General features: G+C 29.8%; 1 protein-coding gene across 1 annotated transcript; it reads left to right on the forward strand.

The window, feature by feature from the left end:
- Positions 1-12,716: 12,716 nt before the first annotated feature.
- On the forward strand, positions 12,717-13,886 carry LOC113874378 (RING-H2 finger protein ATL11-like). The gene has a single exon (XM_027512600.1). It carries the CDS (start codon positions 12,717-12,719, stop codon positions 13,884-13,886), a length of 1,170 nt encoding a protein of 389 aa, XP_027368401.1.
- Positions 13,887-17,844: the final 3,958 nt, after the last annotated feature.

A 17,844-nucleotide genomic window follows, 5' to 3' on the forward strand; every position in this document is an offset into this window, starting at 1 on the left:
AAAGTCCAGAATCTGATTGACACTTTTTACATTTTCACAATGTCTAGAACCTGACCAGTTCTCCTTCACAAAACTTGACTCGTATACAATACTTGTGTTACATAGGACCACAAATAAAATTAATTCACTTCTTTACTTATTTCTTACTATAATAATATGAAAAAAATTATTATTTATATTATTTAGTAAAAAATAATTAAAGAGGGGCAACTATGAATACCCAATTTTATCCGGGTCCTTGTCAAAAATAAATTTCAAAACAAAAAATTAAATATAATAATTTCTTTTTTAAGAGGTTAAGAAAATAGATAAAAAAACTAATTTAAAATTTAAATTCAAATTTTCAATTTTTAAATATAAAATCAGATTTAGAAATGGTCAAAGTAGTTAGTAGATTTTTAGAAAAATGGATAAAAAAAGAAAAAAAAAATTGATTACTGGTCCTCAGAAAATAAGGGAGCCTTTATTAGGATCTAGGATTTTAGAAAATGCCTATAAATAGGAAGCTTAGGTCTTCAAAGAAGGGGACTTTGGAGGTGGACACCTTTTATTTTCTTTACGGAGATACTTTGAGAGCACAGAGAGAATTCAAGAGAGAAAGCTCAAAAAACGAAGAGAAAGAAGAGATTCAAGAGGGAGAGCTCGAGAAACAAAGAGAAAGAGAAAAAAGCAAAAAAAAATCAATTGAGAGTTAAAGTATAGTCCTAAAGATCAATTGGAAAGAATATATCTAGAAGGTTGAAGGAAAAGTCAATTTAAAAACTCAAAGTCATCACAAATGAGTCAACAAAAATATAATCCACTTCTCTTTCCTTTTTTCTTTTGTTGTTCCTTTTTTCTTTTACTCATCATATCTTTATGTGTTTTTTCTTTCATCTGCATTAAAGTTTTTTCTTTTTACAAATCCTAGTTTATCTAACCTAAAAACTTTTCCTTCTCTTATAAACCTACAAAATTTTTAATTTTCCTTTTAACTCTAAAATTTTTCTTTCTGCAAATCCCAATTTTTTTTAACATGAAATATTTGTTTGTTTTGTAAAAAAAAAAAAAATTTTTTTTTCTACTCCAAAAACCATTCCTTTTGCAAAATCCTAAAGAATCTAATTTTTCTCCAACAACCCTTTTTTAATGATAAACTCTTTTTTTTTTTTGTAAACCTAAAAACCTAATGTTCTTTTAACCTTAAAAGCCCTAAGTCAAACCCTAAAAAATAAAATCCAAATCCATGAATTTTTTTTTTTAACTCCGAGTATTACCTTTTTTACAAACCCTAAAAACAAACTATTTTTTTTTCTAACTCTAAATTATTCTTTTTTTTGCAAACCCTAAAAATAATATTTATTTTTCTAACCCAAAATCATTCAATTTTTTGCAAGGTCTAAAACAAACTATTTTTTTCAACCTTAACAATTTTGCAAATTATAAAAATTTAATTTTTTCAAATCTTAAAAGTTCTTTCTTTTCATAAATTCTAAAACTCCTAATTTCTTTGCATATCCTAACCTAAAAAAAAACTTGTTTCCTAAATTGAATGAGAGTTATTTACTCATCATTTTTGTTTGCTCTTGTATTTGTTTATTTGTTCTGTATGCCTCTCGTTTGTTTCTTTTTTTGCGTGCAAAAATCTCATATTAAAAGGTATATCTTTTCATTATTAAAAAAATGAGTCTTTTGAATCCACACAACGGCCAAGTAATTTTGATAGAGTGGAGGATCCACCTTTAACGTTGCTTGAATCGTAAGGGTTTATTGAGTAGCTGTGTGCTAACTTGAACCTTGTGCAGGAGTGGATTTACTTAAAAATGATAATAATAAAGAAAAATCAAGTTTTTCACAAAAAAAGAAAGAAATAAAATCTTTGAAACTTATTCAAACATAATTTTTGAAAAAGAACTACGTGGTAGTTTTGATTCTTCCGTTACGTACGGAAGATACGTAGGAGCGAGAACCTGACCTGTCAAGTCCAATTTTTTTAAAAAACTTTTTTCAGGTTCAAATATTGTTAAAAAAATTTTAAACTAAGATTAATTTTTAGCACATTTTCTTTACAAAATTTAATAAAATTAAAATTTTATTTTATTTTAAAAAAATAAAAAAACAAAAAATAAAGTGTTAAGATAAGTCTTTTTTTTACTATATATTTCTTTAATACAAAAAATGAAAAAAAGAATAATATTTTTACAAATAACTCATTCCTTTAATTCAAATAACTTTTATTGTGTAATGTTATTTTAAAAAATAACATTCAAATCTCAAAAAAAATTGTAAAAATTAGGAATAAATATAAAAATAATAGTAGTAACAAATTTGAAAATAGTAAAAGAAATATTAATTGGTTTTTTTTAAAGTGAAATAAATATTTTTCAAGTTAAAATAAAATTTTGCACAATTAATTAAAAGGTAACAGTTTTAACCAACGGACATAGTAGGATACTAATACCTTCCTTACATGTAAGCGACTCCCGAGCCCAAATCTGGTTTCAAAGATTTTTTTTTTATCAAAAGTTTTTTCTAACATTTTCTTTAATAAACTTTGGTGGCAACTCCTTGTCATCATCGTCCCATCGTGGCCCCGGTTGCGACATTCCTATTGAAACATTTTGTTTGGCATGGTTCTCTGGAATCTGTAAAAGAATCAAAATTGTGATATTTTTCAGAATTCACCACTAGATTTTAATTCTCTGTTCTATAGAATTAAGACTAATTTTGATGCTTTTTTGCACTATGACAGGTCCAAGAAGAAGGATTCATCTGCTGCTTTGGCAAATCAGTGTTTTACTACATGGATGCCCCTCTTGCACTCTCAACTAGAGCTTAATGTGGATGGTGCTACTTGCTGGCCTGCTAGTACAGCTAGCTGTAAGGCTTCATTAGAGATAGACATGGTCTATTTGTGACTGGCTTTCATAATATCTTAAATTCCTGCTTTCCCCTTGCTGCTGGATTGTGGGGAATATATTAGGGTCTCAAGCTTGTTATCCAAAGCAAAATTAATTTAATTTAGATGGAATGTGATTTTAAGGAGGCCATTTCTCTTGTTGTCAATTTTCCTAATCGTAATCATTCATTTTTCTATTATTAGTGAGATTAGAGAATTGGCTAAGAGTATTAGGTTTATTCGGTTCAGCCATGTTCTTGGGGCGGCCAATCAAAGTGCTGACTGGTTGGCAAAAATTGAAATGATTTTGGGCAGCTTTTATTGTGTTTGGTAAGGCTCTTCCTTCTCTTCTTTCTTTCCTTAGTTTGGATGCTGCTGGATCATAGTATCCTAGGCTTATAATCTAATTTTGTGTTATTTTTTTGGGCTGTTTAGCCCTGTTCATTAGCAAAATAAAAATAGAAATAAAAATAATGCATACAACACAACCATTTGAAGTATATTTTCAAACATCTAAAAATAAGTGTATTATGTCAATTATATACTTATAATAAGTCCATAATCATGCTTAAATGGAACCGTATATAAAATAATCAAAACGCGTAATATCCTATCTGACGAGGATAAAGATTGATATTCGATGACGATTTTCAGAAAGAGGACTCAGTATATTGTTTTAGACATTTGTTTCATATTAGAGATTTAAAAGATGGACTTATCACATGAATCATGAGACCCACGTTAGGCGAAAAAGTGCTAGTCCTCTACATTTCAACGGCGCATACAGATCAGCCTTATAATTTGCTTAATTAAAACGATTAGGGTTGAGTAACTTGCTTAAAGTTTTTTCTTAATCTAATCATTATATCAACCTGAAAGAATACGATCGTATTATAAAATTATAAATAGGGATAAGTTGCCCGTGTGATGGCCGAATCAATCATTTGGCTATGGAATTTTCAATATAAATCAATGGCAATACTGGGTGAGTTGACAGGTATGGATGACTGGATCAGCATGAGAGTTATCTATATGCTTCCTTGCGCAACAGGTTGGTGCTTTTTAAGATTATTCCATATTATTCAAGTGGGAAATTCCCCACACTTTCCTCAGGTTAATCATGAAAGACTAGAGCATATGATATCCATATGTTTTTTAAAAAAAGACTAGGGAACAATCTTCTTATCTATATTCCGTGGGAGATTTTCTCTTCGTGTCTTACTTATAAGTGGAGATGAGTTTGGGTGGTAGATCAGTTTTATGTTATTTTTTACCCAACACGCTTGTGATAACGGTAGATTGTGTTGGCTTAAGTTTCAAAAGTTATTTTCTTTGACAGCATGAACTAATCCAACCCCTACGTTGACTGGTTGAGTTCAGTTGGTTGAACTCATAAATTTAACAAACGTGTGCAAAAATAAAGGTAAAAAATCAGTATGTGTAGGAATTTTTAAATGAGATAAACTCAGTAGACTAGCATAGCCCAATAGGACCAAATTTACATGCATCATTCATCAGTGATTGTAGAGTAATGGGCTTCAGTTAAAGACTAAAGTAGCAAATCCACGATTATGTTTTCTAAAGCATGGAACCATGGAGAGAGAAAACAACATGAAAGAAAGATTGATGATTCATTCAAATTGCTAAATCATAACTGACCTGAAAATGCAACGAAAATTCAAAACAGAGAAAAAATGATGATTCTCTGGAGTGGATCTCTCCACATGATTCAGATGTTAAATGGGAGTGTCTTTATATTATATTTCGTTTGGTGTGTATGCAATTGATCTCTGGTTTAAAATTACTTTTATTAAGATTTAGAAGAATAAAACTATAATTAAAGAAAAGAAGAATATTAAATAATTATTATGTGATGTTGGTTATGGTACCGATTGTAAAATACAGAAGATCGGTTATACTTTGTTTGATGTCTTAAAGATTAAAATGTATTAACGTCTCTTTTAATTAAATTATTAACGTCTATTAGTCTGAAATTAATAGTGACGATTATTCTACATGTAAAATAGTATTAAATTATTTTAATTATAATGGGTACCGTAGACTTTACTTTATTATGTTATTGAGTATTTTATATTTTCTATTTGAGATAAATAATAAAAAGTATTTTCTTATAAAATAATTACATTTTTTCTTATTTATTTGAATTTTTAAAAAAAATATAAAAGCATAAAAGGTTGATTGCAGTGACATTGAAGACCTGTATATTTGCAAAACGACGATGTATTTGAGTGGGTTAACAATATAGTTATTGTAGCCCCAAAATACAATTCGTAAAACATTTATCCCTCTTCCTCTCGTGTGACATCATTGACATGCTATCATGATAAATTCTTTGATTTTCATTTGAAGTAAGATGATTGACGACAATGTCCCTAACTTCTTGTTGTTAATGGTTCAATCCTCTATTTTCAGTGTCTATTGCTAGTTTTTGTACATTGCATTTTGTTTATGGTCTTAGTGCATGTACCCTACTTTATGTGGTCTAATCGGATTTTGGTTGGTTAGTGGTCTAAGACAACTAAGAAAGGCTCAAAACAATTAATAGAAATTATCCTCATCGCTAATAGTCTAATATTAGAATTGGAACAAAGATACTCAGTTTCGGGACCCATTAAAAGATGAGTACCTACACACTTCTTATAAAGGATCATAGCCAAGGGTTATGCATATTGCCTCAAGGACTCGGAACCTTCGACAGTGATCCCCACTGGCACGTATCATGCGATCCGACTCGTGTCAAGACACTGCGTGACCTACACCTAAGCTATATATAAGCAACAAAATATCACTACGTGAGGTATGTGATAATTTTTCTAGTAGTTACTCTACTGGTATAAACACTAACTTAAGCATATTGAAGTTCTTTTGCAAGTAAACGACCCTTGTTATCCTCCACCTTTCACTTACCAATGCAGTACTAGCTCTCTTTTAGACCTTATTGAGCTCAACTTCATTAGGCTCATCAGAGTGGTATGAAATTAGTTAGTGATTATTGTGCCTTGTTGTTGGTTATCATCAAGTGCCTTTCCATGTTCTACTAAACATTTTATTTGGTAATGTTATTTACAGTTTTTCAGATGTCGAACATTATGGATGTCTCCATGCAAATGATACAAATTCATATTCATCCTTAAGTTAATTTTATAATAGAAGATGATGGTATCATGGTCTACAAACAGGGTAAAGTTGTTGTTTGACTAACTTGTAATGTAGAGAGAGTTGAATGTCGTTGGTATAATAGAGTATTGCAAAACATAGGTTATGCAAATTCAATGAATGTGTTAAGGATATTGAAGTCTTGATGCAATTTTTTTACAAATGATCTCTACTGCTAAACATCTCATTTCTAAACGAAATGAGGATGATACAGTTTTAGTTAACGATGAAGCTATTAAACAAAATGGTAAAGAAGGAGTAGCATAAAATGCTATGCAGAATTCAAGTTATAAACTTGGGTTTAAATCCATGAACTCTAGTTAGTTGCCCCTAAATTTAAAATTTTATGAGGATTAGGGCTGGTTCTAAAAATGGATCATCTCACAAAAATTTAATCTTTTCTCTAAAATTTTCACACTGCAACGCGATTTGGAAAGCAACATCGAGAAAGAGAAAAGCCGCTACTTTAACTGGACCCATGAGATTCAAGTATAAGCAATTTACTTTCTACAGACAATTTTATATATTTATTTATTGTTTTAATTTAACGTACCTTCACCGTGTTAATTAAATCTATGATTTATAATATTTTTTTTTGCCGTAATTATGATTTCTTATCTTAACAACACTTCTTCTAACAGATTATTTCTATCACACTCTTAAATTATATTAAAAAATTATATAGCTTTCACTTTTTATCACTCCAAATTTAATATTTTTTAATTTATTTTTATAATTTTTAATAAATTTTAACCAATAACAAAGAGTATATAAAAAAATAGTGTGTTATTGGTAAAGAGATATTGTCAAATTATATAACTTTTGTAAGAATCAAACACTTAATTAAGTCTACTATCAAAAATAAATTACACCAATTCAGTAAAAGAGTTAATTTATGATCTTTAAAAATTTTAAATATTAGCCTTCCAATAAAAACAAGTGTAATTATACAATATTAAAATATTTGAAATAATTTATAACAAAAATAGCAAGTATTAAACTTTTGACTAATGTTTTTAATTTTTATACAAAATAACTGCTAATATATTTTGTTTTAATTAAAAATAAAATAAAAACATTTTTAAATAGATTAATTATTAATCTTTTACTGAAATAAAATTTTGGCTCTTCAAAAAAATCTCATTTTATCCTTGTTTTATTTATTTTTTTAAATTTAATCTTTCATGATTATTTTATATTTCTATTTAGTCTTTATTAGTGGTCTATTTTTTATATGGGTTGAAGGATCAAAATTTTATTTATACCTTACTTTTATAATTATTTTTTTGGTCAAATTAGTGTTATCATCCTTCAACTTAAATGTCAAATTTGATTTTATCTTTCAATTTTTTTATATTCATTTTTGTCATTTAATTTTAAAAGTATTTTAAATAATTCATTTTCTATTAAAAATATTATTATATTTTTCTACCAAGTGTATTATTTATACACTTTTCATCCTCCTATTCCTCAAAGTTTTAGTTTCAACTTTCTCTGTCCTTCCTCTTTATCTTCTTTCTCATCTTTCCTTCTTTTCTTACAAACATTTGTCAATTAGCTTAATTGATAGAAATTATTAAAATAAAATGTTGATTCTGATTGAAAAGCAATAGTTATGTATTCTTTAGCTAGCTAACTAAATTTATTCAAAGGTTTAAGTTTATTATCTTGTATAATATTCCAATAATAAATTTATTAGTTGTAGAGTTAAAGCTTTAATGGATAATTTTAAATATCATGTGTTAGTTGGAATGGCTTAATCACATGAGTTTATAAGAGGACAAAATAATGAATTTTTTTATGATTTTTTTCTCTTGCAAATAAAAACTATCCCGCCTCAATACATTGCAATGGGTTTAATAGATTTTTTCGATATTATGATATCGATAGAAAACTAATAATGGTAAATCTTTCATGTCACATGAACTTTTAGAAAAATGATGATGTCTTTCATGCTACATTGAACTTTAAGAAAAATGGTAATATCCTTACTCCAGTATGTACAAGAATGACGTTATTTTTTCCTTGGAGTTGTGGTAACGTCTTAATTAATAACTACAACCTCCATTCCCTTATTATATAGGATTTTGAGGAGAAAGAAAAAAGAAAAAGAGATTTAAGAGGAAAAAATTGAAAAAAAAAATATAAAGAAGACGCGATGAACTGCGCACAATATTTGAGAAAAAAATAATAATAAACAATACAAAAAATATAAAATAAAATTAATAAAATTAACGTTTTAACAATTTTTAATAAAAAATAATTTATTTAAAATATTTTTAAAAATTAAAAAATTAAAATAAAATTGAAGAAAGAAACTGAATTTGACCAAAAGATGAAAACACTTATTTGACTTTATTCTTCTGAAATCTATTTATCTGTATCTCTCTCTGTAAGCTATGAACGTTGAGCCCCGTATGTCTAATGAAACGAAAAGAAAATTAACATTACCTATACCTGCTAGAAGCTATCTGAATCATTTGCATTTGGATTCACTGTTTGTTGTAAATTTTGGAAAGTCGAATTGCCTAGTGGTCAATGGAGAAGCAAACCGAAAAAGACCTGCAAATTATTTAAGAAGTGCAGTTACAGTAGTATACTATTTATTATAATAAATTTTGGTTTTTTAATCTATAATTTCCAATATATTTGATCAGTACTAGGTAGCTAGTATTTGATAACTTGTTGATTTAGAATTAAACCTACCATCTCTGTCATCATGTTTAATAAAAATAAAGGTTTAATTATATTTTTTTCCCTATAACCCCTCTCCATCCCCTTCCCCCTCCCCAACCACATTCCCTCAATCCTAACCCCCCCCCCCTCATCTACCTCTCCATCTCCTTCCAGCATCCTTTTCCCATCCCCACTTCCATTCTCTCAACCTCAATCTCCTTCCAGCATGTAAATAGAATCGACACTATATTTGGATGATTCTATGTAAGTACTCTGTGTCAATTGTGGAGAAGGGTGGATAAATCTTTTAGAGTATAAGGTCAAGAGAGTGGGGTTCATGGTTTTAGTGTGTGTAGTGAGTGAGGCTTAGCAGCAATTCGCTCACCAACTTCTATCTTTTCTTACTTTTGAGAAAATAACATTATATGACAACCAAGAGTGTGGGCGAATAGCTTTTCTTTGTTTGTGATAATAAATAAATAAATTGAATTTAGTGGCTGCAATTTATATCTAAATCAGAAAGAATTCAAACATTATCGTGGTTTTAAATTAATTTGAATGCATTGGGTAGAGTTTTCATAATTTCCAGTTGGATAAACTATTCGAGAAGAGCATTGTCAATTTTGACCATTAACAAAGCCTTTTTTTTTATATAAATATTATGAAACCTAATTCATGCTGAAGGAAAATAACGAACTTGCATATTTGTGAATAGAATAATTGCGAGATTCGGGAATGGCAAGGTGAGTGAGGAGGAGGAAGGAAAAAGGGTGGAGGTATGGGTGTGAGAAGAAAGAAGGAAAGAGGTTGGAGTTGTAGGTGTGGGGTGAAGTGGGAGAAGGGAAGGAGGTGATAGTAAAAGTGGAGGTGTGAGGAATAAGAAGGGAAGAAGTTGTATCCATTGTTATCTCCTAGTAGCCATTTGATACGTAACTTAAATCTGCACTAAAATTCATTTGGTTAAACACATATATAATGTTGTTGCATAATGTTGAGAAAGAAAATAGAAAGGAAGCTCTTTGGTATCATAGTGAGTAGGTTGAGGGTGGTAGAGAGGTTAGGGGTGGGGGAGGTGGGGCTGCGAGAGAGGAGTTGATTGAGGAAGAAGAAATGTTTATTTGTAAATATATAAAATTATTCAGGATTTATTTATAAATTTTAATTTTAAATAAAAATAAAATTAATAAATGATATAACATGTCACAGCTGCGACTGGTCTCAAGATAATCACGTGGCTCTATGTGGAATGATGAGCTGACTCTTTGTTAGCCAGCTCAGCACTTAATAGAGGAGAGATTAACGACAAAAATCAATCTTAAAATTATCAACTTTAAAAAAATTATTTTTTAACAAAAATATTTATAAGAACTAATTACAAAAAGACTTATATTTATAGAGATAAAAATATAATTAAGCCAAAAATAAATAAATAAGACTAAGCTTTTTATAAAATAAAAAATAAAACTTTATACCAATTTTTTTTCTCTAACAATGATTAGTTACGAGACATTTATATCAATTTTTGGAACAAAATATTTCGTATCAATTTCAAATAACATTTTTTTTAATATTATCTATTCTTATATTAGTAGGACAATCCCTTAGAGTCGGCACATCATTTTTTAATAAAAGAATTTATTTGATAAAAGACAAACTCATTGAAAGTATACTATACGAATAAACCCTCGAACTAGTACAAATTATGTAATACAAAATTAGTATACTTAGTTGTTCTGACATTTTCTTGAGTCGGCAATGCCTATTTTTTAAAAGCGAATAAAATAATTATCTGACAAATGAAATTTGGACTTTCCATTTTTTAGTGACATTATACTTTCCTTGTGTACACTTGGAGCCATTTTTTAAGGTCAGAGAATCTGGCTGAACAATTGAAAAATAAACAAATAACATTAAAGTACTGCACACTCGACAATTTTGGTTTAAAGTAAATTTTACATGGGTTTTCTATTACTTAGCTTTTAGTTCTTATAGTATTTTTAACTTTTAATTTTTATTGCTGTTAAGTATCTGTCGTTATATTTTTATTTATTTAGATTTTATAAAATTTATTCTATAAACCTAAATGTTCCATATTATCCATGAAGTATATTACTCAACCTCTTAAAAAATTAGCATGAGGTACCAAAACTTTAATGTTAAGAAACCAGGGAACCTATTCCAGAAGGAAAATAATACGGATGAAAACTCAAAATTAGTAAGAAAAAGTATATATCAATCAAAGTCTATCTAAAACCTAACTTGCACTTTGACATGATTTTGAACATCTAACTTATACGTTTAGCAAAAGGATCCTTTGGGGTTCATTTAAAGCTACAACATCTCTTATACATAAAAAAAACAGTATTCTCTCGTAAGATTAAATATTAATAGAGAATAAATTAAAGGCATACCAATGGCCAAATTTAGAATTATATTACAATTACAGATTTGGACTTATAAAAGAAAGATCACAATCTTAGAACTTTAGTTTTTTTTTTTTTTTTTAATACCATTGCTGTGATGCTGTCTGAATATTATATTAAACATTTGTATACTTCAAATCAATTTAAGTAAAATAACAATCAACAGTAAAATGTTTTTTTTTTTCTAAGTACATTCTTAAAAACAGAGATCATAATCTTATGTTTGATTTTTTGTATAATTTTATTAAATTAAATATATTTTCTTATTTTAAACTTTTTAAATATATTTTAAATTTATATTTTACATTTTTAACTAAATTTAAAAATGCAACTACATTGCAGTTATTGCAAACAATTACAAAAGCAAGATAAACGAAAAACTGATTTTCTCATAGCAATCGCGACAAATCCGTGACGAGAGAAGCAAGAAAGAATGACGAAGACGCTTAGGGAATCAAAAAATGTATATGTTGGTACACAACAAACGTGATCATTACTCAATTCATTACAGCGAGAATTGCAATTAACATACGAAAACAAAATAATTGTTTAAACCTCGACGAACCCCGTTTTCCACGACCAGTTGCCCCGTAAGTGGGATATAGGATTAGTGGGTTACATCACATTTGAGAATGAGAAATTACTCTTCAAAACAAGAAATTGTACAAAAATTATATAATCACAAAAGATTAAAAAAAACGAAATAATATGATTAAATAATAAAAAAGTGCTATAAAATTTCTATAAAAAATTAGATGAACAAGATAATTTTCTTTTGTCAAGAATAATATATTTCTTTGAAAGTTGATGTATATCATTATCATTTCATTCCATTTGCGATAACGATATATATATATATATATATATATATATATATATATATATATAATGTAACTCTTTATTTATTTTAAAATTTAAAATTAATAATAAATCAGTAAATATCTATTTACTTTCTTGTTTTACAGATTTTATTATCAATTCAAACAAGATAATTAAATATAATTTCTTAACATATATTTAAAAGTACATAATAAATTATAATATTTTATAATTCAAATGATTAATAGATTTAATTTTATAATATTTTACAATTTTAATGAAGAATTGTCATAAAATTTTTAATCGTGATACTTAACCATGGTTAATAAAAAATCATTAAATATATTTTGTGCGCAGGCTCACCCAGATTCAAAAAGCCAAAATCCAAAACCCAATCATTTGAAGTCTACCTATCGTGCCTGCTCGCACAGAGTAAAGTCCACGGCTCCATCAAAAACCTTAACACTTTTGTCTCTCTTTCCTTCCACCTTCCAACTTCCAACTTCCCCCATCACAAAGTGCTCAAGAATTTTATGTTATTGTTAGCACCCACTGGTCCTTTTGCTTTTGCATAGTTTTCTGTTGCAACAAAAATCATTAATATTCCCTTATTATAGAGAATAAAAAAACAAGGAGCAATAAGTCACACGTACGGTGCGTATTAATTAGGTTTTCTCACGAGTTAACATTCTTCGCTTGCTTCGGCAGCATAATCCAACTGCACTGAACCTTTATGATCACCTATGGGCATCTACACGGAGTGCCCTGCACCTGCACCACCACCACCACCACTGCTTAATTTCGATCATGATCCTCCTTCTTCTTGCTCCCTTCTACTTCTTCTTCTCCTTATCTTGCCGCCGGTGACGGCACAGTTCCAATATTCGCCGCCGCCGCCGTTAGACCCATTCGCGAAATTGAGGTTCGACAGGACCATGGCCGTTGTCCTCGTTATCCTCGTCCTCGTTTTCTTTACATTGGGCTTCGTCTCCATCTACACGCGCCAATGCGCAGAGCGAAGGATCAGAGGGAGGCTCGACCTCGCCGTCGCGATCGCCAGCGGTAGCGAGCGCCGGCCATCGCGCGGGCTCGAATCGGCGATCATCGACACGTTCCCCATATTCGTGTACTCCGAGGTGAAAGGCCTCAAGATTGGAAAGGCGACGCTAGAATGCGCCGTCTGTCTGAACGAGTTCCGCGACGACGAAACGCTGCGTTTGATCCCCAAATGTAGCCACGTGTTCCACCCTGATTGCATCGACACTTGGTTGTTAAATCACAACACTTGCCCCGTTTGCCGTGCCAACCTCGTGCCCAAACCCAGCGACACTGCTTTTTCCGTTGCGGTTCAGATTCTAGATCCCGGTGGACCCGAACCAAATATATCCGTCCCGCAACCCGGTTATGATCCGAATTGGATTAACCCGGTGGATGGGAATGACGGGAACATGATAATAATGAACGAGACCCACAGTGTAAATTTAGATGATGAGAACCGGCCGGTTCGGTCCAGATCGACCGGGTTTGAGATTAGAACACTGTTCCCGCGTTCTTACTCGACCGGTCACTCGCTGGTTCAACTAGGTGAGAACTGCGAGCGGTTTACCCTGCGGTTGCCAGAGGAAGTGCGGAACCGGCTTGTTAGTTCGGCTTCAGCCACGTTGGACCGAACGAAGAGTTGCAGCGTGACGTGGCATCATGAGAACAGTGGGAGAAGCGGTTACAGGACGAGGAGCGTAGGGAGAAACTATTTGCATTACGAACGGTTGGACCGGTGGGGATTCATGTGGACCCCACCGATTTTGGGCCGGGCCGGTCCGGTGAGATCAACTAAGGACTCCAAGGCAATCGGGGTGATGGATGAAGCGCACGTGGGAGAGCGTTCTTCTGATCGCTTATTTTCCAAGCATTGAGGGTCAGTCTAGGAGAGTTTCTTTTCTTTTCCTTTTTTTTTCTGCCAAAGTGTAGGGGAGGTTTGATGTGAATGAAAATAACATTGGCCTTTTAATTATTATTTTATACATACTGGTTTATGTGAGGGTTTGTATTCATAGTATTTCATTTCAATTTTTTGGATTTGGGTTTAAGGCATCTGTATTTATTTGTTGAAAATGGAGAATAGGAATATGTGTGCAGAAAAGCATAAAAGACAATTTAAAATTTACTTACATTTATAGCTCATGTTCTAAATTTTAATACTGCAGCAGTTCTTATTGATGCTTTCCTTTCATATATTTGTATGTGCGTGTTTTTGGTAATCATCCATGTTTGTTTTTCTAACTTATTTATACATGACATATATCACAACATTAAATTTCAGAGTCTATTATAATTTTTATTTTACCTTTTTATGATATCATCGTATTTGTTCTCTTACTTTCCAAAGAAATTTTGGTAACTATTTTGTAAGTGATAACTGATATATCTGCGTACAGATCAATATATCAACAGGTTAGAATTTTCTACTACACAGTTAGTATATTTTTGTATTTTTATTTAAGTAAAAAATTTGCACTTAAAATGCAAAACATATACTATCTGTAGGTGCAATTGCCACAAAAAATGCAGAGAATTTTAGTCAACATAAACTATACATTTTAAACAAGCTAAACAAAAATTATAATTATAAGATAAATAAATAAATAATCAATGCAAATAAATAAGAGAAAATATAAATATTGGAATTAATAAAAAATATATTTAAGAAATAATTTAAAAACTTTAATTTGAAAGCAGGAAAGAAAAAGAAATTTTCACACACGCTGTTGCTAAAAAAAATATTATTTATTAACCATTTATTTTTAGAAACAATTTTCTTTTTTGCTTTTCTTTATATATAATTGATGTTCTTGGTTTTTCTATCATTTTTTATTTGATAAAATTAATTATAAACAGCGTAATTTAAATGGCTTCAAACTCGAGAATGTTGAATTGAGTATGTTGCAACACTTTTTTTTTTCAAATATTTGGCAGATAATGCTAACCAATATTATGAATATTAATTTTAGAAAAATAAAAGAAAATGGCAAGAGAAACACAGAACTGTTTTTTTCCTAATTTGACTACAAATCACTTGTCATTACGTCCCGTTTTTTAACTTTGACCTAGATTTTCGTCACTATTCAAGAATTATTACAGCATCCTTTACAAATCTTTCGGATACTTTACCCAAAATCAGTTAAGACACATCGCCCTCACAAAAATAATATCACTAAAAATATATTATCCTAATATTTAGAGGATACCTCATTCCCATTAATTAGAGAGTATAGTTACCTCAGCCTAACACCTTGTCCTAATAATATCTAGAGAAATACCTCATTCCCGTTAGAAAGTATAGTCCCTCACCCTAATACCTTAAAAGATACCTTAACCATCTCATAATGGCAAGACTCACAAATGAGAACTTGAAGCATAACTTAATTAAATCATTGAAGAATAATCAACAAAAAATCACACAATTAAAAAAATCATTTTAATAAATTAAAAAATTAATTATTTCTAAAAAAAGTGATATAATTAATGACTTATAATAATTATTTAATTATAAAAATGTTTTAATAAACTAAGAATGTAACAAAAATTTCACCAAAAGTAATTTATCTAAAATAAAAAGAAAGTTTCATGAAATATTTTAGTTAAATAGATTTGAGCTGCATATTCTATTTTTTAATATATTTTACAAACTCTTACCTATAAAATAAAACGAACAAGACTTCTCTTTATAATGCAAGATTGACTTTGACCTTTTATTTCGTTTGTCGTCGTCAAAATATGAGACTTGAGGTTGTAGCCATTTTCATTTATAAACAGTAGTGCAAATATTCTCATATTTTTCATTTATACAAGATCTACGGGATAAGACACTACTCGATCCTACTTATAGAAAAAGAAAATCAAGTACTCTTTCAACTTGAATAGCTGAGTATTCTCTCAGTCAGGTTAAAAGGTAATTAACCCAATTAAAGGGTGATAATTATATCATTATCTACTGTAATTAAATGGTCAAAATCAGGGTTGACTCATAAAGTCCATTAACTCATAATAATGCCTAGAAAAGGAAGGTAAGAGATATAGGTAAATAGTTGACTTCTGATTACTAAATAGCATTTACTGCGGACCTGAATTCATCATCGGAGTGCCTTTTATAGGTATATCCCCTCATGTCAAATTATGTTAGCAGTGTCAAGAAGGACGTCATCTCAATCTGGAAGAGACGAGAAGATCAATGATTCCTCAGCAGGAACACAAGATAATGATTAACTTTAAAGATTGTAATTATTTATCATATCAGCATAAGTTTATTTTTAAACTACTCATAACCAGAGACAAATGTGGCGCACGTTTTAAAGATTTTTAAGGCATGTTTGAGTTTTGGTCTTCAACATATATATACATGCACGACAAGAATGTCAGTAATATACTTTTTGCTGCACATTTTTATCATATTTTCTTTATTATTTGAAAAATTTTATATAATAATTTTTAAATTATATAGATTTCACCCTCTACTAATTATTATAATGAGTTTAGAGGTCATAACATGTTAAGTAGCGCCCGTTTAAAAGATTTTATGAAACCAGTTTAAGACCTTGGTAATGATGATATTTTTAAAACGATCCTCACACCAAATATGTGACCAATTTCACTATTGCCTTCGGTAATGTAGAGAAGAAAGTTCTCGTAAAGGAGTACTGTAGGTTGGGATCCATCTCTACTGGTTGATTTCTAACTTTCAATAAATTAAGGATCTTTTACACTATTAAAAACATGCAAATTATATACAGATGTATAGATAAAATTTTAAAAGCTTGCCGATAAATTTTAGCATTACAACAAATTTACAGATGGAATAAAGTTGTCTATGATTTTCTGGTTGATAAATGAACATTGACAGATTTTCAAAATTTGTCTATAAATTATAGTCTAAATTTTTCATTTATAAATCACACATGGATTTTTTCGTCTTTAATCTTATTGTATCATTTATTTTAGTTTTTATTTATTTATTTATATAATTATTTTTTACTATTTCTAATTATCACAATTTATAAATATTAAAAAAATATAAAAATATAATTTAAAAATAAAAATATTTAAAAATATTAAATTAAAATGGATATTAACATTAAATAAGTAAATATCTGAAGAAATAATATCAAAAATAAAATAAATATATATATAAAAAATAATATCAAAAATAAAATAACAATGTTAAAAATGAGTAGTTGGCGTGATCGTTGTTGGTAGTAATATCATTATTAGTAGAAAAGGAGGAGAAAGAATATCATATCGAGCTAAAGACTAGTGGTGCTGGAGCTGGTGAAGGAGGAGGAAGAGGTGTGGAGTTACTTGCTCTCAAGAGCTCAAAATATATATGCATCTATTGTATTTGCATATACTATTGCACCTTCTTCTACATCATTGATGTCACATTTTTCTCTATTTTCTTGGCCAACTTCTTCTTCCATGCACTCTCTTTAGTCTTTCACATCTTCTTATTCTACTTCTGAAGCTCTTCATTTAGGGCATGGACTTGAGTACAAACCATGTCCTCTACCTCCTCAAGCACAAGAGAAGGGGCATCCCTAGTGACAAATGCATGGGATATCGCATTCGTAAAGCGCCCCTATGTCATAAATGCAGCCTTTATAAAGGTCTGTTACCGTCTCTGACCACATAACATCATCATCATCAATGGACTTTGGGTCCTAAGAAGATGTCTCATCAAGCCTTTGAACATAGTCTTCCTATAGTTTAGTGTAGATAATTATATATTAGTCTCTAGAAATATTTAATAAATCTTCAATAATAAAATATAGTATCAGTAACTATACTTATATATGTGGCCTAAGATCGTATATCAACCTA

Source organism: Abrus precatorius, unplaced genomic scaffold, assembly GCF_003935025.1.
Source record: "Abrus precatorius isolate BTA unplaced genomic scaffold, Abrus_2018 Scaffold8, whole genome shotgun sequence".
Lineage (NCBI taxonomy): Eukaryota > Viridiplantae > Streptophyta > Magnoliopsida > Fabales > Fabaceae > Abrus > Abrus precatorius.